Source organism: Eretmochelys imbricata, chromosome 7 (assembly GCF_965152235.1).
Source record: "Eretmochelys imbricata isolate rEreImb1 chromosome 7, rEreImb1.hap1, whole genome shotgun sequence".
In the NCBI taxonomy this organism is placed as follows: Eukaryota; Metazoa; Chordata; order Testudines; family Cheloniidae; genus Eretmochelys; species Eretmochelys imbricata.
The window spans coordinates 40,449,667-40,476,305 of NC_135578.1; the positions used below are offsets into that span (position 1 = coordinate 40,449,667).

The 26,639-nt window shown below is 39.4% G+C and overlaps 1 protein-coding gene across 4 annotated transcripts in view; it reads right to left on the reverse strand.

Moving 5' to 3' along the window:
* ATP2B2 (ATPase plasma membrane Ca2+ transporting 2) overlaps nucleotides 1-26,639 on the reverse strand; it is a 330,044-nt gene that overhangs the window by 127,536 nt on the left and 175,869 nt on the right. For 2 of the 4 annotated variants that reach the window (XM_077821231.1, XM_077821230.1), the window contains exon 5: nucleotides 13,768-13,893. In XM_077821231.1, the coding sequence (XP_077677357.1) occupies nucleotides 13,768-13,893 (126 nt within the window). Of the gene's footprint in view, nucleotides 1-9,565; nucleotides 9,659-11,852; nucleotides 11,886-13,767; nucleotides 13,894-26,639 lie in introns of all 4 variants that reach the window. The other 2 variants (XM_077821228.1, XM_077821229.1) reach the window with 2 other exon arrangements.

Below are 26,639 nucleotides of genomic sequence, written 5' to 3' on the forward strand. Positions count from 1 at the left end.
ACTGTAGAGGATTACTATTTTAATCCATCTATTCCTATCTTGTTTGTATTTTCAGTGATTTAGAGGTCAATAAATACTGGCTTCTGTTTAAATAAAACTCAAAGAACAGAAAAGTTAACACAACTCCTGCATCAGAACTTGGAACTAGCATACTATGATTTCTAAGAAATTTAGAAAGAGATTAAAATACAGAATTATTGTGAGAGAAACAACACTGCTATGCTTTGATGTTCTTAGGACTCAGAAGGTCCATTGAAGCATAGCAGAGTACACCTACATTTTGGATTTACAATGTAATCACTCTTTCTCAGGTCAGCAATGCTTGCATCAATACTTTGTCTATATTTATGTTAAAACAAAGCAATTATTCCAAATCATAGGCTATTCACATTAGTAGACATCAATATTCAGGTCTGTGTTACCAGTTCTAGTCCACAGACACCTTTTTTCTTTTTGCCAGCAGCAAGAAATGTTTTTAAAATGCAGCAATTATTAATTCTGAAAGCACGACAATTTATAAGATCACTGAAATGTACGTATACTTCCGTTTACTTTGGTAATTTTTTAAATGATACAACAATCTTTATTCCCACAATCAAAACAATGTGAATTGAATATATTTAAAATGAATATTTATGTTCAAAAGACCAATGCTTTTGATTAGACATGCTTCAATCAACTTTGAACATTTTTTAAAAAGTCAATTTTTTTAATCTGTACAAAGCTGCTCAAACATTTTTGATTAATCTAAAAATTATAGTAGTGTATTCTTAAATGTAGCATCTTACTGTCTAAGAAAAGTTTACTACTAGACTGTCTTTTAATATGTATGGCAAAAGATATGAAATATCCCTGGAGATTTTGATTTCTGACCTGAGGAAAAGCTGCCTTTGGAGTCAAAGTCTTAATTTATGGCAGATACAGTCTATTTCTTTTTTGAAAGGTAAAACATTATTGAAAGACTTCTAAGAGCATAGTTAACATTTCCTCATGCCATAAGTGACTAGCACCAAAATATGCTGCTTTTCTAGATACGTCAAAGTACTTAATTCAACTATACATAAACTACTATTGTATGCAGTGTTGATGTAGCTGTGCTGGTCCCAGGATATTAGAGAGGATAGAAGAAGAGGTCCGCGTAAGCTCAAAAGCTTCTCTCTCTCACCAACAGAAGCTGGTCCAATAAAAGATGTTACCTCACTCACTTTGTTTCTCTATTACACACTATACCTATTGCATAAGGAGAAATATAGGAATTGCCACTTTGGATCTAGTTTAATCTAGTCTGACACCTTGTTTACGAAAGTGGCCTGTATAAGATGCTTACTATTCTTACTATTCATGCAGAATAAACGACTAATTCTTTTTTAAATCATGCTAAATTCTTTGTCTCTAAATTATCATGTGGCAGTAAGTTCCAAAGCTTAGTTATGCATTGTATTAAAAAGTTGGTTTTTATCTCTTTGACGTGTTGCCTGTGAATTACACTGTTTGACTTTTGTACTCTTGGCATTACAAAATAGTAAATCGAAGCATTTGATTGACCTCTTTAACATTCATTATTTTATATAATATTTTGCATTTATTCATTTATCTTCTAGTCACATTCTAAATTAATCCTCTTCTACTCTCCTCACATGAAAGTTTTTAATGCCACTAATAATTTGCATTGCTCTCTGTATACCCCTCCTATTTCTACTAAATCCTTTTTAAGATGAGGTGAATAAAATTGACCACCATATTCTAGGTGAGTTCACTGATTCACATTATGCTTTTTCCAGTAATATTCTCTATCGCTTTTTTAATACAATCTAACATACTGTTGACTTTTTTGAACATTATTTCACATCAAGTTGATGTTGTCACTGAGATGGTCAATGATTACGTATGGGTCTTTTTCTTGATTAACTACAGTTAATTTAGGACATATCAATGTGTGAGAGAAGTGAGTACATCAAATACCAAAATCAATTGATTAATAATTGCAGTATTTCTTGAATAGTGTATTTGGTGAATACATTCAACTGGACTCCAATTTTTCATTCCATTGTGCATTACTTTGCATGCATCAATACTGGATTTAATCTGTCATCATGTTGATCATTCACCTAGTTTTATTGGGCTCTTTTGATGTACCGCCCAAGCCTTACTCCTGACTAACTAGACATTTTATCTCATACACAAGTTTTACCCTCTTTTCAAGATCGTTAGTGCATCAAACAAAAGACGTCCTAAGAACAGATTCTTGGGGTGTCCACTACCAATCTCCTTCCATTTTGAAAACTGCTGATTTCATGAGAAAACTTTGCTCTTCTTCCTTGCTGTGATAACTTAGTTCCCTTAACTCCTTCTTGTGAGGAATTTTAATCAAAGGATAAATTATGCCTAATAGTTCTTCCCTTTCCACTATTCTGTTGACTCCCTCAGAATTCTAATAGACCGGAGAGGCACAGTTAGTTATGCTGTGCTTGCCTCTAACCATATCATAATCATCTAGGTATTTAATAACTCTATCTTCAGTTACTATTTCAACTAATTAAGGTAGTGAAAGCTCATTTAACTATCTGATCTAATGAAAAGAGAACTCTGCAGGGGATAACAATATATGAACCAATCTATTACAAATAAAAAAAAAAAAGTCTGATCATGCCTCAAGGTCTAGCTACGTCATTTCCCAGGGTATCAGAATTCATGACTAGAGCCATTGCTGTCCATTAACAGGAGCATCGTTGTTCGGTCTTTCAAAGAGAGCACATTTATTTGCCCTTAGTAACACTGCTAAAACTCAAAAGGTTCCCAATGAGGCACAACCAGTCTTCCTGAGTCAGAAACAGTGTCAGCATATTACTGTGAGTGAGAGAGAAATTTGAAGATTGCCCCACAAAATATATATCTCTGCAAAACAATGGCTGATACATGCACGTAGCAAGAAAAAAATTTCAAGGATATCCTAACATTGCAATTTTATCTAGTAACATATACACTCAAACCCAATGGTTAAATGGCAAATCAATATCAAAAGGTGCCCTAAGGCACTGACTCTCCAAATGTATTCATATTGCAAATCACTTGTTAAGACTCAGGTAGACAATGTTCCCTTCCAACCTCCCAGTGCTGATTCTACTCCTTTCCTTCACATGATAGTTCATGAAACCAGCACAAGCAAGAAGAAAGAATTAAAATAAAGTTACTTTACTGTAATTGTGGTGATTGTTTTGTTATATCCAACTCAATATGATTCTGTGCTGTTTGTTTCCTGTTCTTTGTGGTGTTCATCAGACCCAAATTTCTCCTTCTTGTGTGCATCACTGACTGCCCTAACCTCTCCAGGTAACGTCACACTTCGCTTCTGTCTCCGTGTATGTTTTCCCACACATCAATAAGATGGATCACAATTGAATTTACAACAAAGAAACATATGAAAGATTAATATAAAGAGAGTACCAATGGGAGAATAGTGGGGGGAAAGGCTTTTGGGTTTTTGCTGTTCCAAAAAGCCTCTGGAATCCAGAGGTGAGCGCTGCACTTGACTATAAATTAGCAGGATGCAAGGATTTGGGATATATAACCCTTGGAATTGAGAGGGTCATCCTCTTTCATTTTGTGCTAGGATCTGAATGACATGCTCATCTATGTGAATTCTTTAGAACTGTAGGGGGGGATAAGGAATGGAGCATTAAAAAACTGTCATGACTTTTTTTATTGGGGCTATTTTTGCACAAATATTTTCCTGGAAATGAGGGGGGAAGGTAACAGTGGTAGGGGCTGTGAGGGCAGTGGAAGTCAGTTCAGTTTATTACAACTCCTCTCCCTTTTCCAATCTGGAATACCAGGTTGAGACGTTTGGAAAGAAGCATCATTGCCCACATGATATGTTGTGCACATTAGAGGCTTGTGACACCCCCATTAATTGCTTGCTTTGTGAACATGTGGGTGGGCTACAGGGGTCAGTACCACTGGCTTTCTGTGTTTTGTTGTTGTATGGTTTTGACATCTATTACATTGTGTTGTCTTCACCTTTATTAAGATTTCTGTCCTTTGCAACATGATCAGGGCACTGTCACACTCAAGCTTCTTGTTCCCTTTAAAAATAGTTATTTCATTCAAATCTAATTTAGACCAGTGTGGCAGGATAACTTAATACTATTGCTGGCATTAGGATATATAAATCATCACAAATAATTACAGGAATCCATAAGAGTGACCTGGAAACTGAATAGTGGGTGGCAAATGCTGTTTAAAAACTCTTTAGCAGACTCTAATTACATTCTCCTCTGTTAGAACAGTCCCAGGAAATGTATGGTACACCATAATGATTTTTCGAACTGTCATCTTGCTCTGGAAATGAATTATTCCCTCATCCCCAAACCAATCTAATCCTACAGGTAAACAAGATCAGAGACATACAGCAAGTCAATATGTAGTCAAAAATATGATGGGGAAAGTGATTGAACAGAATTACTAGTAGTTCTTTCCTGTTGCGTAGTATCAGATGCAGTGGGTTAGCAAAATTGAGACTAATAGCAATGGAGTATCTCCAGTATCACAAAAATGAATAGCAACCTTTTCTGAAATCATTGTCTAATTCAACTTCCCTACAACTCTGTAAATCCATTATATTAAGGAATTACAACTTATTTAATAGGAATCCCAGTGGTAAACACAGACAAGTGACCTGGGATTGTTTAACCTACTGTTAACTATGACAATGTTTTACCTGATGACATGTCTCCTTCAAACAAGTGTGATATTTAAGTATGAAAATATAAGATTAAAATAACATTAAGTCTCTGACCTGAGCTTCTCAAAAGCAAGGAAATCCAGAATTAAGAATAAGATAACCTTCTGTTAGGCAACCAGAACACAGCCACTCCCAAATTCCAAAAAGGCTACCAGTTATTCCTAATGCATTCCCTGCAAGTCTTTCCAAGTAACTGTCCAAGTACAAAACTCATTGTATTATGTTGGAAAATGACATATATAGCTGTTTACACTCCTTCTGCCACCCACGTGTAACTCTGATCAATCCTAAAGAAAACTATGCATGTTCATCAACGGAAAATGCATCCCACAGTTTCAACGCAAGACATGCCGTAACAACCCTGTATTGTCACAGAAGTGCTAGACTGATTCTAGCAACTGAATTTTAATAAATGTTAGAAAGAATGGACAAGTTAACTGCAATTGGGAAAACTGGAACAGTGTTCACTTATTCTGGGTGCTGCAGCTGATTTACTATATATTCTATCATTTATTCTGAGTACTGAGTTGTGGAGTAACTCTCATTTACAGTCATACACTTCCCAATAGGATAGTATACTTCCAAAGATAATTGGGGATCTGAGCAATTTAGCTTCAACTACACAAGACAATCACACATATCTGTAAATGCTATGCTGCTGAACACACCGACACTCAGTGCCTGGCTGTATGCTGGCTGGGAGCATACAGACAGGGAGCTAGAGCAGCAGAGAATTCTAAGGAACTCAGGGTTACAGGACAATCAGTGACACAATCATTCACTGGTCTGAATTACACCCCAAATCGTTGCACTGGTTTCCTGACAGCTTGCCTGTCCAGCTTCATGGCAGCCTGCCTGCGTTCTCACCTGCCTGAATCCTGGCTCCCAAGCTCGAAGGTCCCATGCAGCCTGGGTTCCAGAACTTGCAAGGATATGCAGCTCTGGGGCAGCCCACCAGGCTGACTGCCCCAGAGCTGGAGTTCCATTCCCTTTCACGGAAAATATCAAGACATTTGGTTTTCATTCCAAATCAGAATGAAAACAAATTTCAAAATATCAAAATCCTTTGCAAAATGGAATTAACTTTCTCCACCTAGTGTCAACTGACAGCTGGAGACCTAACCTTTAAGTAATTCTCTGCTTAATTCCCTGAAGATATAGACCTCAAAATATAAACTAATCGTCATGTTACTTAATGTAAAAAAGAAAACATTATACCCAAACTGAAGACATTCAAGCAGTTGTAGCTATAATATTAACGTGGTGGACTCCTCAGCTAGAAAATGCTTTTAACATGCATTTGCCAGATCATGACTTGAGAACAGAGAGGGGGAGAGCAATAAAAATTAAGCTAATTGGGTTCATCCGTTTGAATGAGGAGGGAGAAAGGATTCCTCCTTGCTTTGCTTTTCCAGTCTTCCTTCCTCTGGACTTCCAGAGGTTCCCGTGGCTCTTAGGAGACCTGCAAGAGGTCAGTAGTGTGTTTGGGGGTGAGAATGAGAGCATGTGTGGAGAAGGCATGGATCAAAATTTAGTTGGCACAGGCAATGGGAGGGCATGGAGAGTGCTTCTAGAGTGGGAGACAAGAGGATGAAGGAAGCAGGTAAAGTTAGGAGGTGTCAACAGAAGAAAGGAGAATTAGATTAGTGGAAAATGGAAACATAGAAACAACAGAATCAAGGTTATTTTTCTCCTCCTGCAGACCTTAAGAGCTATTGTTGCCCAGCAGCCCCATTTCTGAGCCTTAGAAAACTGATTGTGTCTCCTCCTTCCCACAGACCTTTAGTGGGCTTTTTTGCTCCACAGCCTTAGGAGGCTTGACAAGGTCCCTATCAGTAGCTCCCCAACTTTCCCCATCAACCCACTGGTCTAAAGCAAGATCCCAAGTAGGATCACTGGGAATCTAGCAGTCTTATTTAGCTCTGTTGATGATCTAATTTTAATTAGCTGGGACAAACAAGTTTCGTAAGGTTTGCAGTCATTGTTGCTCCTCAAGACTTCATAACAAATACTTTCACATTTCAAAATGCATTTTAAAATATATAAAGAAAATTGTCCTAATGAATTACTTTCTGCACAACTTTCATGTTAAGGGTTTTTTGCTTGTTTGTGTTTTCCCCTCTTTTAATATAGAATGGCAAAAGCAAGATACTAAAATTTCATATTTAAAACCTTTTAATAAAAAGTCCATCTGTCTATCTACACTGTTCTGTATCTAAAAATATTAATGCATGCATCCATAAAAACAAATAGCAAACAATTATTCAGTTTCAGTTGCTAACTACTGAAAAGTAGAAAAACGGTTGGAATTCATAGATATAGTTTCTTAACCTGCTATACAGTTGGAAAAAGCATGCTATGGCAACTGTTTATTCAAGTATGTCACTACAAGTCTAACCAAGGAAAACACATATTTTTGTTTTGAAATTACACTGACAACTGAATAATTATTGGTGTGCCTCAGCCTGCTTTTTGTAATGTGTTGATTTACAGCTACTGTACAAGAGCATTTCCTGTAAGAGTGTTACACTATATTTGTTAGACAATCTAATATTCACTACTGAGCGTGCATTAGATATACATTCATGTTTCTTGAAACTGCTCTTATATACATATCCTGATTATCCAGTCCTAACTGAGGTCTTGTAATGTTTAACTTTCTTGCTTTAAAACTTCATTTTCTCTTAATTAAAAAAAAATGTGGTCCATTGTAACTACTCTTGAAAAATGAATTACCATCGCCACAGTCTTGAAAAAGGCATAGTCATAGTGCAGACTGGAGCCAAAACCTTGGAAATTACCCCAGCCAGCCTCACCCAAAACACTCTAGTCCTAACCTGAGGCACACAGCACTACTTTTCCAGTCTTGTTTCTCCTCAGAACACATGCTGCAAGGCATGCTGAACTTGGGGTGGAGCGTTCTCATCCATATGGATCAAATTTCATGAGAAATTATGCTGAGAGCATCACAAGAGAAGATGGGAAAACAATTCACAGAATACAATCAAATGCATGGAATCTGACTTTTTACCTTGAGCATCATACAGAATTGGATTTACAGGTGTGTGTGTTTCTGGGAACCAAAATTCTGAGACGAACATGGACAGTGACTATAATTTCCGGGAAAAAGAATTTAGTACACCACTTGATTTGAAATATTGATTTAATATTACTGTAAACTCCATCACATTACCAAGATGAAATGAATAAGGCCGAATACAGCAGTCCTTTAAACACAGCTCAATAAAAATGACTAGGGTTCAGTAGAGAAACTAAGCTGGAATCACATAGTGCTCAATCCTTCAGCATGTTGTGCAAACTCTGGCTCTGATCCAGCAAAGCACTTCAGCAGCTGCTTAACTTTATCAGGGCCAGAGTGCTCAGCACCTTGAAGAACTGAGCCCTTAATGTAGTATTGGTCCCTTGGGGTACTGAAGGAGAACATCTATCAAGGCTTTATTGTATACATATGTTTGCCTTATACGAAATGTACAGCAAGTACATTTATTATAGCAATCAAACACATCAGAGCAGGGAGAATGAAATAGTCATTAACTTAATGGTTCTCTGTCGCTAAGGTATTTGTCAACCAATGGAAAAACATGGCTTGGGGGTTCCACTTTTCCAACAGGAGTGTGAGTGTGAGAGTGTGTGTGTGTGTGCACGTGTGTGTATAATGGAAATGATCTTAAGGGTCTGCAGATTGCTGCATTAATTTTAATACAATTATTTTAAAAATGTGCAGAGGGTTTCCCATGCCATTGCTTTGCAGAAAATACCATCCTGTTGAAACACAGTAGTGTTTATTGTGATGTCAGATCTCCAGCTTACCTTAATATGCACATTACAATGGCTTCAGCAAGGCACAGAATCTACTTATATCACAAATATGATGAATAATTATGAGAAATAGTATTTACATTCCACCACGTTATTGGTGATGTAAAATAGTGCAAAGCTATAAGGAACAGATACTACTGCACAAAAAGTGATTAAGATTGAAAAATGTAAATGATAATCAAAAATAAAAGCTATTCCAAAAGCTTAAACTAGTATCTACCCATTCCATTCAATACTGTAATTAGACTACCAGAACAGGTATTACTAAAGTATTAGCATGCTAAGAAATGGGGTCAAGAAGCTGTACTAAGTTAAAGTCAAAACTGATGTAATAGGATTTTATTGTACACAAATGCAGCCCTTTAAACAATTTATGCTGAAGGGCACAAACTTGCATAAAAGTGTTCCTCTTTTCAATCATAATCTCTGTCAAAAGGGTGTTATGAATAGTGCTTAGTTAAAAGATGCCACCGAAGTGCTACATGTTGCATTTGAGCCAGATTCCTGACCCCAGTACTATTTCCAAAAACTACATTGAGACTATGAATGCTTATGAGAGTGCCACTTGGAACAGTAGAACAAATTTATACTAGTGCTTGGTTTCAAATCTATGTTAAAAAGCATGTAAAGAGGAGTTTGACATTAAAAATTTTAAGAAAAGACAACTTCTTTTAAAAGCTTTGGAAACAGGACATACTTGAAAAGTATACTTAATCACCATTTTTAATTAATGGTAAAAGAAATATCAAAATTCCTATTTGTTCCTCTCCCATTCTTAGTTCAGCTTGAAGAAAAGATGTAAATTGCCTGTGAGACACAAAATTGTTGTGGCGTCTCTTATAAGCTGCTGTACAGTATATGGAGTAGGAGCTCTCACAGGGTAATCACATGCACATACAACATCTGTGCAGTTCATAAGAGGAAAGCTTATATAGTAAGGAGAGAAATCCATCAAATAAAACAAGCTAGGTGTTCTTGACGTACCATTGACTAAGCTGGCATTTGCATTATCAGTGGCATTTGCACCTGCTGCACCATCTGTAGCTGAAGGAGGGTGGGAGGAGGGATGGGAAGAATCTACTGAGTAATAATGGATAAAAAAGAATAATAAATAATAATATGAACAAATTTACATGACACAAACAATAACATTTATGGACTAGTGTGACTTTGCTTTTTCCAAAAAAAGATTTGTTTTAAATTAAGCAACATAAAGGCTGAAAATGAATGTCATTACAAAGATGTTACCAAAGTCAGAAACGCTCCCCCTCGTACATGGAATATTTAAAAAAAGAAGAAATATGAAAGACACATTTAACAAAGTTAACAGAGTTGGTGAGAACTGTCTATACACAGTACTATGTATTACTATACCTCTGCTCCTTTATGCAGACATTTTATTTGCTTTATTTGCAAAAAAATTGACTTTAAATAGGCTAAAATACAATTTGGCTTGAATAAATGCATTTATAAAACCTGTCAGTATTTTTCAAAATGTACAATATATTGCTACTAAGACAACTAGTACAGAGGTTCTCAAACTGTGGTCCGTGGACCACCAGTGCTCCATGAGCTCCACTCAGGGTCCGCAGCTAGCTCCCTCTAAGGTGCGCGCCCGGGCAGCCGCACACAAGAGGAAGAAGGGCCACCCACCTAATTAGTGTAGTGCAGCTGTGGCTCCACTACTTAGGTGCCTGGACCCTGGAGAAGACACACATGTAAGGTGAGGTGGTGGCCTTGGGGGGAATAGGGGGTAGGTGGGTGGGGGCAGTGGGGTGAGAAGAGGGGGTGGGGGAATTTGGGATGTGTAGGGCTGAGGCGGCCAGAGAAAGAGATGACTTTCCCCACCTCCAGGGCTGTGGCTGCCGCAGAGTTGGCTCTCCTTCCCAGTCTCAGCTCTGTGGCGGGGGAGAGACCCTACTCCTTCCCAGTCCCAGTTCAGGGGCTGCTGCGGTGGGGGAGAAAGTGAGAGAACCCCCTCCTTCCCAAACCCAACTCAGGGGCTGTTGTGGTGGGGTAAAGAGGGCACATCCATCACATTAGAAAGGTAAGACTACGGATATTAAAATATTGCGTGCTTTTATTTGTAGAACAAAAAACATCACTTATTATTAAGGTTTTTTTTTCATAACGCTTTTATCCAAAGCGCTTTACAATAGTTAGTTAATGGTACAAACAACATTTGGAAAGATCATTAAGTGGTCTGCCGAGACTCTCAGCAATTTTCAAATGGTCCGTGAAAAAAAAAGTTTGAGAACCACTGAACTAGTGCACACTATATGCATAGGTCCAAAAGTTATGCAACAATAACACATTTAATATGCTTCACTGATTTCAATTAGATTACATTTTTCAATAGTACATATAGATATTTTGGGAAATACAAAATACAGCAACTTGCCAAATTTGGTCCCTGCATTTTTCAATTTCATCTATGATAAAAATGAATATAATAGAAAATAAAATCCCAGTTTAGATTTCAGCAATCTTCCTTATTTTAGGGGAACTGGTCAGACTAGAGGTTCCTTCATAACAGGAGGAGAAAAGTTCCCTAAAGGTTTTATTTATTATTATTAATGCTCATTTGCACTAGAGTTGAGAGAACAATTCATAATGAATAACTGATTCAATGAATTTCACTTTGCTTTCTGTTGGCTAATTGTTCACAACAGAAAACAACTTTCACATTTACTCCTTTTTGAAACAAATGAAATTCTTTAATGACTGATGCTTGGCCCACAATTGATAATTTCACACAGGTTAGTTATTCAACTTAATGTGAATAGCAGTGTTGTGGATGGACCTAGTGCAAAATGAACACAATAAAATACAGAATTTGAAATTCACCGTATAGTACATATATGCAAATTTCAAATGGCATATTTGATTACAATACTCATAATTCATAACTGATTACTTACATTTATTTTCTCTGAAGTTGGATACTTACATGAACCAGCACAGCAATTAAACTGTACATTTAAAAATTCAATATACAATAATTTACTTTTCAGGAATAATTGAGCATCCAAACTTAAAATTATGATCTGCAGCACTGGTAATGCTTGAGCACTCAAATGTTTGCTGAAAATAAGCATGAAAGGGTCTCAAATGAAGTCAAATGAAATCAACTTTTGAATTTGAACAGAATATTCAAGGATAATTTTTCCAACCCCGATTTTTTTCAGCCCTGATTTGCACCATAATCTCTCAGATGGCAGCAGCTAAAAGCCTCATCCTTCTAACTGATCTGATAGATTTCTTACTCTACCTGGAAGCTGATGTCCATCCTCCTTTTTCATACCTGCATGATGATTTTTACAAAATGTTAATGAAGAATAAAAGCCCACAACCAGAGAAAACTGACATGTAAACACACAATTGGTAGGATTTCAGAAGACTGCAGGTTTATATAAAGGGAACATATATTTTGGGGGAATAAGGCCCTGATCCTTACATGTCGCTCTATGCAGGCAGATTCCTGCACCCACACAATGGTGCTTGCAAGAGAAGAGCCTGAATTGTGAAAGCATTTGGTTGGTGTTGTAGCTGTGTGGTTCCAATCAGAGTTAATGTGTGTTATATGAAATTCTTGTGCATTGCTCTGAAAAGCTCTACCCCTCAGTGTTTCTTTAGAATCACCACTTGTTCTATTAATCTGCCATGGCAGATTTGCTTCTTTTTCTTTAAAGACTACAAACAATAGAGCTTGGGATATACACCAATATACAGACACCAAGCAAGAAGATATACAGAGGGGGTTCTCCCTGGTCCAAAGCAGACACTCATTGCAGACAAGCTGTGTTAGCTCGAAACAAATATTGAACTTTTAACATCCCGCTCACCCTGCTGACACAGACTGTCAAAACAGAAACTGTTGGTACTGTAAAAGCCTGATTTTGTTCCCCCTGTTTTCAATGAGAGCAGGATTGGGCCCTAAAAAATAACGGCATAAAATAGTCTACCTTGGGAAACTGCAAATGTTTTCTCTTTAATGATCTTAGCCTTTATTATGAGTAGTGGTTATTGTGTACTTCTGTTTGGAGGTTATGTGGTACGAAGAATAGGTTTTCTTGTAGAAATGTGGCGTTGAGCGCAATCACTTAAGCCTTCCCAACAGTCCATTTTGCCACTCTTCATAAAAATATTAGAGGGCAGATGTTAGTAAATGGGGAATTTCAGGTCCTGAAAACCATCTAAGTCTACTCTGTGTGTCTGCAGCCTCAAATATAAAAACATGCAATGCAGGAGAAAGATAAATGATATCCCAAAGGAACATGTAGCTCAAGTAAAATCATTAGGTGAAGTTATAATTGCTTTTTTATTGCTGACAAGTTATGAATTTTTAGAAAATGTCACATTTTATGTTTCTTAACCCTTAAACACAACTGAATGCTTGAGGAGGATAGTTTAAAAAAAAATCCCTTTTACACTCAGGCCAGAAATGCAGCAACCAGACTTGAACAGATTACACTGACGACTGTGTGTGTATGTAAACCTGGACAAAAAAAGACAGTAAACCAATTTTCTGCTTAGTGTGTAGCCAATAAGCTTAGTAAGTTCTTCTGACTTCATCCTGCAATAAGATCAAGATCTAAAGAGACTGCTTGATTTGACTGCCTGGCACTTGTAGTTAAATCGTAACCCTCATTCAACACTTGCTGCCACTTAGACTAGTTTTCTTCCAATATTCCTAACCTGACCTGTCAATCTTAGAAAATAAAAAGGTGTCTGTGAACAAAGCGTACTTAAGTTAGTCTATAACCAGAACTACAAAGACTGGCACTCACCATTTACATCACCAAAAAGGCACAATTTTCCTCATTTCATTTTTCAAACTTAAATCAGGATGCTGTTTCTATGTCTGACTGATGAAGACTAATATTATGTAAAGGTGCAAAATTTATGTGAGTGTAGATTTATGTGCAAACATAAAGTGTTGTGATGGGAAGATCTACCCTTATTTTCCCATTCATTTGATCACACATTACAGTCTGCAACTTAAAATGAAAAACTTTTAATCACGACTTACGTATTAGTAATATATAGCTCTTGCTGTATTCCCTCACATACGTAATGACAAAAAATATACATGAAGACAGTACTTTAGATACTTTTAGTGCTTTACCGATAAAGGACCTACAAGAATAATTTGAGACCACCGAGATGTGCTATGAGGAGGTTACCTTTCTTATCTTTCTTTTCCTCCTCTTCTCCACCAGCCCCTAATAGAGTAAATATGATGCCTGTCTGAGAATTCACTCCCACAGCGGTTACGAGCATTCGCCCAGAGCCCTCCATGACATGGGTACCTGAAATGACAGGATAAAAGAGAAATTGACATTTTTGCTAATACTTCATACAAATACTTCCTGAATGTGTTTTTTAAAGACTACTGCCAGGGTAGACAGTGGGTCAGATTCTAACCTCAGTTACACCAGTTTAAATCCAGAGTGACTCCAGTCAGGCCACATGCCAGTGAAACAAGCCCAACCACTGCATACACAATAAAAGGTGCTTTATTACAAATCTCAGGGTGCCTGTGTATCGATTAAATAGATGAAGTTTATTTTAAAACTTGACTTCTGCTGTCAACTTGAAATTGATGCAATTTTTAAAGGTAAAAGTAACTTCAGATATTACACTTGCATCCAAGCCAATTATTGTGATTTTAACATACATTTTGCTGTTTTTACAAATGTTTTTCTCCTGTTTTGTGTGAAAGACACACACAAAATAAAGGGGAAAATGGAGCACATAGGAAAAGCAGCAAAAGTTATTATACACCAACGTCAAATTCAGAAGCAAAATTTAAAGTAAGGAAAATTTCTCATCTTTCAGTTACAGTAATCTCAGTTGTTACTTGTAATAAAATATTTTCAGATAAGTATGATTTTGAAGTTGATCACACACCTTTAAATATCGTGAAAAAAGTTGTGAACTGTTGCACAGCTAATTGTGTTTATCAAATTATGATTCATGGGAATATAAGAACATGAACTGCTTATTGAGATAATCCCATGTTCCCAACACTAAAGAAGTCAAGACTCAGACATATTTTCATGGCATTACTAACTGAAGGATAATGTTTTTCCGAGGAAAAGGAGAAGTCTGCACCCATATGAAGATGATTCAGTCTGAAAAGGATTTTTTGAACAAATTAAACTGATAACAAGGGAGTTTTTCCTGAAAGGGATAATCTATTTAGTTAACATTTAACTGATAATATGTTAATTATGGAACCAAATCCTTTTTGAAGAAATCTTCTGTGCTTTATTGTCTAGAGATTGCCTGTTTTCAGTACTTATAGCCAAACACTTTGCCCACGTACACATATCAAATGAGGGATCTACATCACACAAATCTATCATGCCTGTCTACATGGTGTGTTAGACTGCAACAGTGGGGTGTACATTAAGCTGGCCCATGTGGATGCACAGGTATGCACTAAAAATTCCCTAGTGTGCAGTACTGTGGTCTCATTTCAAACAGTACTACTTTAATGCAAACTAGGGAATTTTTTAATGTGTGCGAGCAGGGCCCACGAGGGCCAGTTAGCCAAAGTACCATGCAGACAAGCCCTAACTCAAAGGTTCTAACTTCTTCATAGGGTAAGCCACATCTTGAGAAGCTGTCTCAGGAACTTCCCTCCCTACCTGTGTGCAATTACACAGACCACTTTCCTTTCCATTTGTGATTATGTAATATTCCTATAATGGCAACTACAAAAATTGCTTAAGTGGAAAAGTAATATTGGGAATTTATTTAATGCGTTTTTTGCTGCATTTTAATTCCATTTACTGGAAATCAAAAAGAGAGAGAGCACGCTGTGACAAATCGGAGGACTGGGCACCAGAGACCATAGTCTAAGAATCTTTACTAGAAATTAACGCAGTATTACATGCAACTAAAACTGTAAGCTTCTTAGGAACATTTCTAGATATACAGTAGAGGAAGCAGGATGCTAGTCATTTTGAGAAGGAAGAAAATGCATAAATAGGGCAGAACTTTTTGGAAAGAGTTACAAGTAGCCCACTTCCCCAAATGGGGCGAGGGGGAGGGGAAGAGGGTCAGTATTTTAAAAATAGAGAATTTGCAACAAAGTTTACTCTAGACAGTTTTATACTGAACACTCTCATAAAGGTTTTTTAAGAAAAGAACAAGCTTGTGCAATATTGTACTTTTAAGGCAATTTAATACAAATATGAAAAAATGTTGGTCGGTCAACAAAAGATAAGAGCAAATGTGCAAAGGACAGTGCCAAAACTTTGACAATGCTGTCACTTAATTTAGTGGTGAAGCCCTAATCTAAAGTCTTTAATAGTCAGATAATGATTGGATAAAGGGTTGAAAGACCAGACAAAGCTGATACTGATTTACTCTCCACATGTTCATAACCTAAATAGTGAAAGCTAAAGAGTAGGTTGTTGCCTGTACTTTTTTAGCTTTTCCTTTATGAATGCTGAAATATTTAGAAAACAGATGCGAAAAAGGTTGGAGGGTCACGACCCTAAATGTTTTGTATGTCACTGTCCATTTAGTATGCAGTGCTACAGCTGTGTTGGTCCCAGGATATTAGAGAGAAAATGTGGGTGAAGTAATAAGGATATTACCTCATCCACATATCTATTACCTCACCCACTAAACTACCCTTATATTTAGAACATCTTTCCTCATATCTAACCTAAATCTCTTGCTTCATTACTTCTTGTCCTACCTTCAGTGGTCATGGAGAACAACTGATCACTCTTTATAACTGCCCTTAACATACTGTCCATTTGTTATCAGGTCCCCCTCCCCTCAGTCTTCTTTCTCAAGATTAAATATACCCAGGTGTTTTAACTCTCTCTCATAGGTCAGGCTTTCTAAAGTTTCTAAACTTTTTTATTTTTGTTCTCCTCTGGACACTCACCAATTTGTCCAGAACTTTCCGAAAGTGTAGTGCCAAGAACTGACACAGTACTCTAGTTAGGGTGAGCAAGTGTGAAAAATCGGGATGGGGGTGGGGGGGGTAATAGGAGCCTACATAAGAAAAAGACCTAAAAATTAGGACTGTCTCTATAAAATCGGGACATCTAGTCACCTTAAGTCTAGTAATGAATAGAGTGGGACAATTACCTTCTAAGTCTTACTCCGTTTAATACACCTCAGAACGATATTAGCCTTTTTCACAACTGAATCACATTGTTGATTCACATTCAATTTGTGATTCAGAATAACCTCCAGACCCTTTTCAGAAGCAATACCACCCAACCAGTTTTTCTCCATTTTGTAGCTCTGATTTGATTTTTCATCCCTAAATGAAGCAGTTTGCACTTATCTTTATTGAATTTCATCTTGCAGAAATTGGACCTATTCTCTAATTTGTCAAGGTTGTTTGGAATTCTAATCCTGTCCTCCAAAGTACTTGCATGTGCTCACCACGGATGTGAAGTTAGCAAACCCAAACCAGGGAGTTGGGAAGGGGGAGGGAGCTACTACTTTGAGCCAGCCTCAGAGGAAAGATCTCAAGGATCTGAGGTACTAGACTTGCCAGAAGCTGGGGAACAAGTGGGTGGACATACATCAAGGAACTGGAACTGTGCCATGGAAGATTACATTTCTGGCTATCCAGCCAGAGGAAGGCTGGGATGCTGCCCAAACTTATGTAACAGACAAACTTGAAATTAATAAACGTCCCCTTTGGTTTCTGGTTGGTAGTCCAACCATCTCCTGCTGCAACACTGTCCATTGTTCCTGTGAAGAATTTATCTAAGCTAGTGGTGATGTCATTGTCCTTGTCCACACTGTGCATGCTCTGTTGGTGTTTACAAACTTACAAAGAGATGTAATCCATTGCAACTCTTGCATCTTTTTCATGTGTTGGGCATCCACTTGGCTTGCGCGGCTGCATATGTTGTTTTTGCTGGACTCCGACTGAGTTATGCATGCCTTCCTGTCTCAGGTCTCTTTTCTGGTAGCATTCTGGATTCTCTATTATGTCTACAGCATCAAAGCACTGTCCACCCTCTATAAGTTTCATTCTGGACTGGCTGATTTCCTTTGCTTGACAAATTCTAATTGCTTTGTGAAGGGTTAATTTTTAGTCTTACAGTAGTCTCTCTGAGTTTTTTGTTCCAGATCCCAGTTGTGATCCGGTCTCTTAACAGGAACTCAGCCTCACAAAATTGCAAAGATGAGCTCTTCAGATTTAGATCAGTCACAAGTTCTTCTATGGTTTCACCTTCTTTGTGTATTTTCTCTTTAAAATAATTTCTTAGATGTTTCCTTTTTGGATGCAGTGCAGTACACCTCACATTTCTATAATACAGTTTCACAGTTAGCCTCCTCTGCCTGATTGAACTGAAAACTGTTAAACACAAGTGCTTCCGAACTAGCTATTGACAGTCACAAGACTACCTTCCGACTCTGCCTTTCTGCTGGCACCCATTGCTTGCAGATACAGAGTAAAATACTGTTTAAACCTTTGCCATTGTGCTCACTGCAGCTTGATGTTTTGGGTCCTTGTCCAGCTGGCTGGAAGAACAGGAGTATTGCCTCTTTAATGACTCCTCCCAGTACAGGTGGTTAGATGGGAGGGGGGCAACGTATACAAGGATGGAGCAGGGAAGAGCAGGAAGCAGCTGGGCCAAGTCTGGGGGAGTGAAGGAGAAGGAGGTCACTGCCCTTCCTGCCGATCAGAAGGGGGTGAGTATTTATATCCCATGCAGTCCCTGGAGAAGCCCCTTTTCACCTGGATCACAATGGCAGCACCCCGCACCCCCAAACTCACGGATATGAAAAAGAACTAGGTCCCCTCACAATCTGCTATGTGCATCCTGCTAATTGCCCTTTTCATTGGAGGCTGGGAAGAAATTTTTCCCTCACCACTAGATTACGGAGGCTGGGTGGTGGTTTTTCACCTTCCCCACAGCAGGTCTGGGACCCAGTTGGGTGGGGTAGTGCGTTAGGTTATGTTGTCACAACAATTAAATTTGGGGGCAGATATTCAATGCGGGTAACAGTTTTGGAAGGGATACACTGACTGGATAAAATGGATTGGGAAAGGATTTGAAATAAAGCATCCCTTAGAGGAGCTCAGGAAGTGGGGTTTGGGGCTCTGTGACTAACACAGAAGGGAGCTAACCCTCCTCCTTCTATAGCCCCCTTTATCTCAATGAGGGGAAGATGGTTGGATCCCAGCAACGAGATGGCTGGGATCAGGTTGGGGATAATTTAGAAACGATTAAGGAATGATGATGACCTGTACTATGCAATTGCTAGGTAATCCCAGTTATTTAAAATGAATAAAGTTGAAGCCTAATTACACCACATCCATTGACTCCTGTCTTTCTGCTGGCATGGCCGGACAATTGTCTTCCGCATTTCCAGAGAGTTTCAGCACTGGTGGGGGCTTTTTACTGCTCCATTCGTCCACTCAGGGTATCTGCTTAGTTCCTTTTCACTCTTGATACCATGTGGTGCTCAGTGATTGCTCAGTGCTAAAGGAGTTAGCAAGACATCTCTTGTGTTGTGGTTCTGGTTTCAACTGTCTGTGTATAACAAGAGTTTCATTCACAGTGCCCCTTCCAGACTCTGACTGGGAAGCCCAGTCCTTAAAGGCACAGTCCCCAGTGCCACATCATTAACATTGCTCCATATCTAAAAACAAAAGGAACTTCCATTGATGCCTGATCCATAGTTCTGAGAACTCCCCAGTGCAAGATTTTCTATTAAACATAGAAGTGCCTACAACCACAGTAGAATACCACTAGGAAAGCTCCTGAGTAGGCTCCATGGAGCCCCCCACAGCAGCTGGCTGATGACCAATTGCAATATGAACCAGTTGAGCTGGGCAGAGTTCCAGATTCCATGCATGAGAGGGGGAATATTTTTCATTTTGCCACAGGGAATCCTGCTTGGTTTTCACAGCTGCCAAGCTCTAACAGCCATGGAAATATTCTTCCTCTGTTTTTCACCAAATTGCTGAACTGAGCCCTGAGTCACGGTTCATTTTGATGCATTCTTTTGAAAATTGAGACGTCTGATACGTCAACCCAGGTCATTACAAAATAAATATGTTGCACCACATTTTCTTAAGAACATAATTCTGTCCATCAGATAAAACAGTGACAGAAAAACATTCATCATTTCTCTCCTCATCCAGATTCAGGGCCAGGAATAAAGCAGCTATTTTCTGCAGAAAACCAAGTAACACGCCGAGACTTGTCTAAAGTAGCCAACCTGCAGCTGATAGCAATGCTTTTATAGGTTAAGATAATATTCCCATTTACAACCTGGCACTTAACCTTCCACCCTTTGTTTTTGTTTTTTTTATATGAACACAAACAAGCTGCTAAGCATCTTCTTACATAGTCTCTATATAAACTCCAGTAGGCCCCAAGCTTGTTTTCCACTCCTTTGTTTTCTCCCACCAATTTACAACCCTCAAACACACCCACCACCAGCAGCCACATCTTTCTCTCCCACATTGATAAAATGAAAATAGAAACATAAAAGAATGCCAGTGGAGTGACAGCACATAGATCCTTAGGCGCTAGATAATGAATAGAACTCAGTAAGTAGAAAAAAACATTGTAGAGTGGATATTTGGGAGAAAAGTAGGCTGACATTTTAGAAGCTGATACCAGTGGTGTCACAAGTTATTAGGTGACAGTGCTGTGATAACTACAGATGCTATACTGTCTCCATACAGTAACGTGTGTTTTGCAATCACTACAATTAATTTGTGCCACCAATGTCCCTTTGATTGGTTTGGCAAACACAGCATAGTGTGAAGTTCTGTCAACAGCTTGCTGAGGCTGATTTGGGCATAAATATCTCATCAGAGCCCTAAGACCATTCCAGCAGACAAAATACCAATTAAAATGTATTGATAGACAGACATGTTAAAAAAATTTCTTAGTGCACTGAAGATTGTTCATATTTGGAAATGCTGTTTGTCTTCAATACAATTTGATTCCCTCTAGGATATTTTGCTCTCTTTTAGGTTTCTCTCAGCCACATTCTAACTGGTATTCTAGATTCTGAAATCCAATCTTTGGTACGTTGGGGGCTGGAACAACAAGGCACTCATGGGTACTTGGTCAATAACACCAGTGGTCAAATGTATTGAATATTGACTACCTTTGTCGAGACCGTGTCTGAACTGGAGAACCAAGCCAAGTTACCAACAAGTAGTTTTAAAAATAGTTGTTGAAAGCTGCAGAACAACAGAGTACTCACAGTGAAGTTGGTTCAGAACTATGTTCATTATGGAGGTTAGAAGAGAAAAGGGAAAATAGAAAACTGGACTGAGAGCACATTTTCTGTCATTCAGAAATGGGAATGGACTCCCATACAATCCTGATTTTCTCCCTAAACCTAAACCTCCAGCATCTCCTTTGGTAGCTGTCTCTCCTCCCATCTTTCTGTTAGCATCCTTCAGACTCTGTCTGAGGTCCTCCTGCTCTCCACACAATCTCTCTGCACATTATCCCTGAGTAACCTCATCTGCTCTTACAAAGTCACATGTCTCTGTCAACAACTCACAAATCTGTTTCTTTATCATGACCTTCTCTGTGATTGCCCTGTCTTGCCTCTCTCACCTTTTGCCTGGCCACGCTATCGCTATCCCATCTCAACTTCACAAATACAGAGTGCCTCTCCATTTTGCCTCTCAACCCCTTCTCCACTGCTGTAGAGACCATCATCCTGCTTCTTCTCATCCAGTCTTGGAATCTCAGTATGATTGCACTCCTGTATCCTTCTTCCAAAATATCCAAGCTGCCTCCAAATCTCAGGGGCTCTGCTTTTCCACATCTCAAATCTGACTTTTCCTCTTTGCCTCTATGACTAAGTCTTGTCGCTATCTTGATTATCTTCCAACATCCTCTAAACAAATGTTGCTTCCCTCAGCCCAGTCAAAGCTATGCAACTACAATCTTCTCCCTGGCCCACCACTGGGACTGTGGCACTTCCCTATTTCAGATCTCTCCACTGGATTCCTCTCAACTTCCACATCAAATTCAGACTTCTGATCCTCCCCTTTATGGAAGCTAGTGAGCTCTCCTCCCACCTCCACCTGAGACAACAGGAGAGGGAGCAAAGTTCAGTGGCCTTTTCCCTCTTGGAAAACGTGCTCTCAATCCAGTTTTCCATTTTCCCTTATTCCCGTCTCAGTTCCACAACGAACACAATTCTGAACCCAGTTCTTTCCCAGAAGAATATACTACTCTATTTATTTGTATCCCAGTGGTGCTTGCAATGTGCTAGGTACTGTTCATGGGGTGAGCTGAGACATGAGTCGAATAACAGGTGAGACAGGTATGGAAGAAGAGAGCCTGGGCCTCTGCTGGAGAGAAGATCTTGTGGATCTCTCTCTGCTTCTGAAACCCAGGTGCCAGGAGGCAGAGGGGTCTTCCCTCTGCTTATGCACAGGAATGCGGTCCCTGTCTTGTAGTCTTCCTCCTGTTTCCTTTCCCAAGAGAATTTTCCCCTCCCTGTGGATACGGCTTCCTGGCAACATTATATATTCTTCCCTATGACTCTGGCGATGGGGCTCCCACAGAATGGGACCCCTAGTGATGAGGTCTATTTTCCAATCCCACTACAAGCCTGGGGTCCCATAGTTATGATGTCCACAACAGAGGAGTTGTGGGGAGGGAGCTGCCCTGTCTCCCAGCTCAAAAGGTAAAATGTAAAGAGATAAGCTGTCTTCCTCTCATTCAGTGTCTCTGTGCACTGGTTTAGCTTCGCCCCATGAAAAGGATAAGGTCCCAGCTAAGGGTGAGCTCTTCTCTCCCGCGCAGTTAGGGGAAAAGGAGGAATCCAGCTCTGGTTTTCTCCAATGAAAATGGGAAGTTGCACAAAATTAGCTGAATGTTTAAAGTGAGGATGAACTAATGGCACTGAAGCTGACAGAATTTGGGAGGGAAAATCATCAACCTAGAGGTGTGTCAGAGGAAGTGAGCAAGAAACATCAATCACTGACAACTGAGCTGTTCAGCCTCATCCTTTGAGTGGATGGGTGAAAATGAAATGGACATAAAAATATGAACAGATGGATAACCTCTGACTCAACCCAGATTAACATTTCTTCCAAGTAAAGCATTCAAAATTGGCTACAGTAAGCGGTGTCTTTATCACTACTACTGGGCTCAGAGTCTAACTGAATGCTAAATGAGCCAAGAAAAAAATTGCTATTTTTGCCAGTATTGGCCTCAGCTTACCTTGCAGATCCCAGTGCGTGCTTTTCCCTTATATCTGTAAAAGTTGCACAAAGGAAACACTCTGGTACAGGTATAAAGGAAAAGTGAGATTACCTGGGCAGACCTGACCCACTTTGGGATGATGAGGAAAGGCTCAAACTATCCACAAGCTATGCAGGAGTAGCTCAGAAATAAAGCAGGATCACTATGACCTTTCCTGGATATTGTGTTGATATTTATGGTAGCCTTAATGTGATTTTATTCACCAGCCTTTTTAGACACACTAATACATCCTGTTTTGTCATATGGCATGTAAAGAAGGGCATCCAAGCAAAGTAAACTGCACCTCTGCTCCCTCCCTCATCTTCTCAAGGGTGTCACTTTAAGTCTCAAGCCTCTAAATGTCCATGGGCTAGAACCCACCTTCCTCTCCCTCCAGACTACAATTTTAGGGTTGCAGTCTTGTGCTTGTCCCAGCAGGCCTGATTTTAGTCCAGCACCTACAGATCTGTTCTCTCAGGGGCCTCTGACAGCATTTGCCAGTGATCAGCCAGCTTTCACAAAGCATAGTACATTTATTTAGGATAAAAGTGCTACAGAGAAAATATATTATAAAACAATATACAGTCTACATGTACGCTAAGCTTGCTAAGCGTCACACATCTTCCACATGGAGCCTCTGGTAGCTTTCAAAGTCCTTCCGAGCCTTCCAGCAGAGATCTTCCCTCTTGGTTAAATACTCATGTACATTTGGGGGGTCACGTGAGGGACCGTGACTCAGTTCAAGCTGACCCTTTTTTGCCCAGTTCTGAAACAAATAAAACTAATCAATACCCCTTTCCTCAGGGGAAAGCTTCAACAGCTGGGTGTCTGCACTGCCGATACTGGGACTTTGCATTACTCACTCCTGAGTCACTCCAGATTTCACACAAAACCCACCCAGCAAGCCAGGAACACAAAGATGCATATTACACTTATTGATGCAAAAGTCCATGAATATTCTATGTACTTATGGCATCTTGTACATCTTGATACAACTGTCTGACATTTTCCATGCTTCCAAGGTCACACATCTGTCATATCTCCCCAGTGGAAGAGAAAGAGGTTAATCCCCTTCACCCAGGTAGGAAACAATAGAATGCAAGGGGAAAACTGAGTCACACATTGTTTCATAAATAAATAAAAAATTTCCCAGTTCTCTACACTAGTATTTCAAAAGAAATTGCTTCTAAGAAAGGGCATGGGTTCCTCCTTGAGGTGAACTGCCTCAGGAACTGGGATCTGTCAGCAGACAGACATTGTGTGGTCAAAAATACAGCAAATAAGAAGGCATTGTACTATACTGAAAGTATGAAAGTTCTTAAAAAACATTCCAACTACCACTTCTATCAATACTGTTGCATTTAACCTATCCTACCAGTTAGCACAGGCATTATCCTCAAAGTGGAAGTTTTCTGCACAAATGTATATTGGTTCCCCCCCGCCCGCCACCAATTACACATAGTATATCATAAATCTATGGCAACTACCATTTCCAATATAATGTGCAGACACTATTTTTCAATGTCATTCTGATGCAAAGTTCAAGAGAGTAGCTTCAAAAATGGGCACTAGATATCAACAGCTAAGTTAAGCCGAAAAGAACAGCAGCAGTGCAACTTTCTTCCAATTTCCATATACATCCATCACATGTATGGCTATGAAAACAAGAGTTTTCAGAGGGATCAGAATTCTGGAGCTACCCTGTGTATCCAATAATTCATTAAACCAGCAAAAAGAAAGTAAATTTACATATGGTATAGAAGATGCTTGACACTATATAGAAACCAAAATGTTCATCAAATAGATGAGCAAACCAATTCAATGAAGCTATATCTCCAGGAAATGCTGTATATGGTCATTTAAACAGCTGGACAGTGCCACAGAATAAATATAGTTAAAATAATTTTAGCTTCTAAATATCTCTTGAAATGAGATAAACAGAAGACAGAAAAAAGGTGAGACTACATCTGACCAAAAAAGCTGACAATAAAGAACATTCAAGTGGATAACAACAACAAAAACCCTACTGATCAAAGCCCAGTCCCTTCAACTAAAATAGAATCACCGCCTGAATGTTCTGAATTCCACACTGTCAAAAGAGATTGGCTTGCAGACAGTGTGTGAACAAAAGCCATTCATTTTGTGTCAGTCACCGAAATGCTCTTAACTGATTAGTGTTACCCCCTTCACCATCCTCTGGTGGCTCCCCCACTCTCCTATCCCATTCTTGATTACAATTACCCTCTCTTTACCTGCTGGCTAGTGATGCCTTTCCCTAATGGGTCACAGTAACAGGGCTGCACTCACCTCTTGCGAGCGCCCCCTAGCCAAGTGTATGTGCCTACACTCTCTCTCTACCTGTTTTTGTGGTGGGTCTTTGCTGACTTAGCCCTCCGGCCAAGTCATACACAATCTGTCTGAGATAAAAGCAAAGCCAACCCCTTTCAGGGTACAAGTCCAAAAGGGACCTCTCAGTGCCCTCTGTAAGATCTCTCTCAGTTTGTCCCTGCTCCAGAATAGAGCAGGGCCCCAGGGCTCCTTCTCTGGAAGAAATGTCTTTGCCCTCTCAGGGCCTTTCTGGCCCCAGCTATTCAGCTGGGCCTCTAAAAGAGTTAGTTACACCTTCTGGGGTCCTCAATGTCCAGGCCACTCACCCCAGTGACTAATGGGAGGTTGGGGGGCCCCAGGCCTGCCTCTACTCCAGGTCCCAGCCCAGGGACCCTGTAGATAGCAGCTGTCCACCATGTCCCTTTAAATAAACTGTACTGCTGCTACAATTCCCTGGGTCATTTCCCCATGGCTCCAGCACATTCTTCACCCTTACCTCAGGGCCTTGTCCTGTTGAAGTCCCAGCAGCCAGCCCAGAGAACCATCCATTCTCCTCCAGCTCTAGCAAGGAACTGCTCTCTCTGTGCAGCTCTTAGTCTACTAGCCTACTGGGCTCTGCTGGGCTGCTTCCTCCTCAGCCTCTCTAGGCAGCTTGGGGGACCACTCTACTACCTTCTTCTGGGTCAGGATTTGGCAGGGCCACAAACCGTAATCAGGAATCAGAGGACTCAGGGTCTAGTCCACCCCATCACAGTCACTTAAAAGTCCTGGGGTACACCTAGAACTAACATGATGATGTCAAGAAAAGAAACTCTGTGTTTAGATCTAAAGAGTTTTTTTAGATTAACAGATAATTGATTGTATGAATCCATGAGGTCCTTTTATAAATTTACTAGAGCAACTTGAATAAACTAGGCACAAACATATTGTACTATATATAAAGCCTTTACTGAGCTAACCTTTTTGTCAGAGAATTATTGGCTGACATCAAAGTGATGCAGTGTGTAGTTTCCCCATGGTAACACAGTAAATTAGTCTTGGTTTTACATAAGACTGTGAAGCATTAGCCCTCTTCCAAAAACTGCCTCTTATAAAGACTATTAAAAATGGAAAGGGATATTTCCAATTCATCAGGACTGAATTAGTGCTGATAATTAGAGCTGGTTGGAAAATTTTTGGCAAAACATTAAAATCGAAATGTTGTGTGGAGACATACTGATTTTAATGAAGTTATTGTTGAGGTGGTTTCTGAAATCCAGGGCGTACCCTCAGGTGTCACTTCCACAGATAGATTTTTGATTTAGGACTCTCTAACAATTGTGATCTGAAAAGAGACGTTCTGACACAATTCAGTTTTGCTAAAGGTTTTGTTTTCATTTCAATGTAGAACAAAAACAAATGCTGAAATCTCAAGAGAGGCCACAAAACAGAACAGTTGTTCTCCAGTCAGCTGTGCCAACAATCTCATTACCCCTCAGTATGTAAACGATAATGGTGAA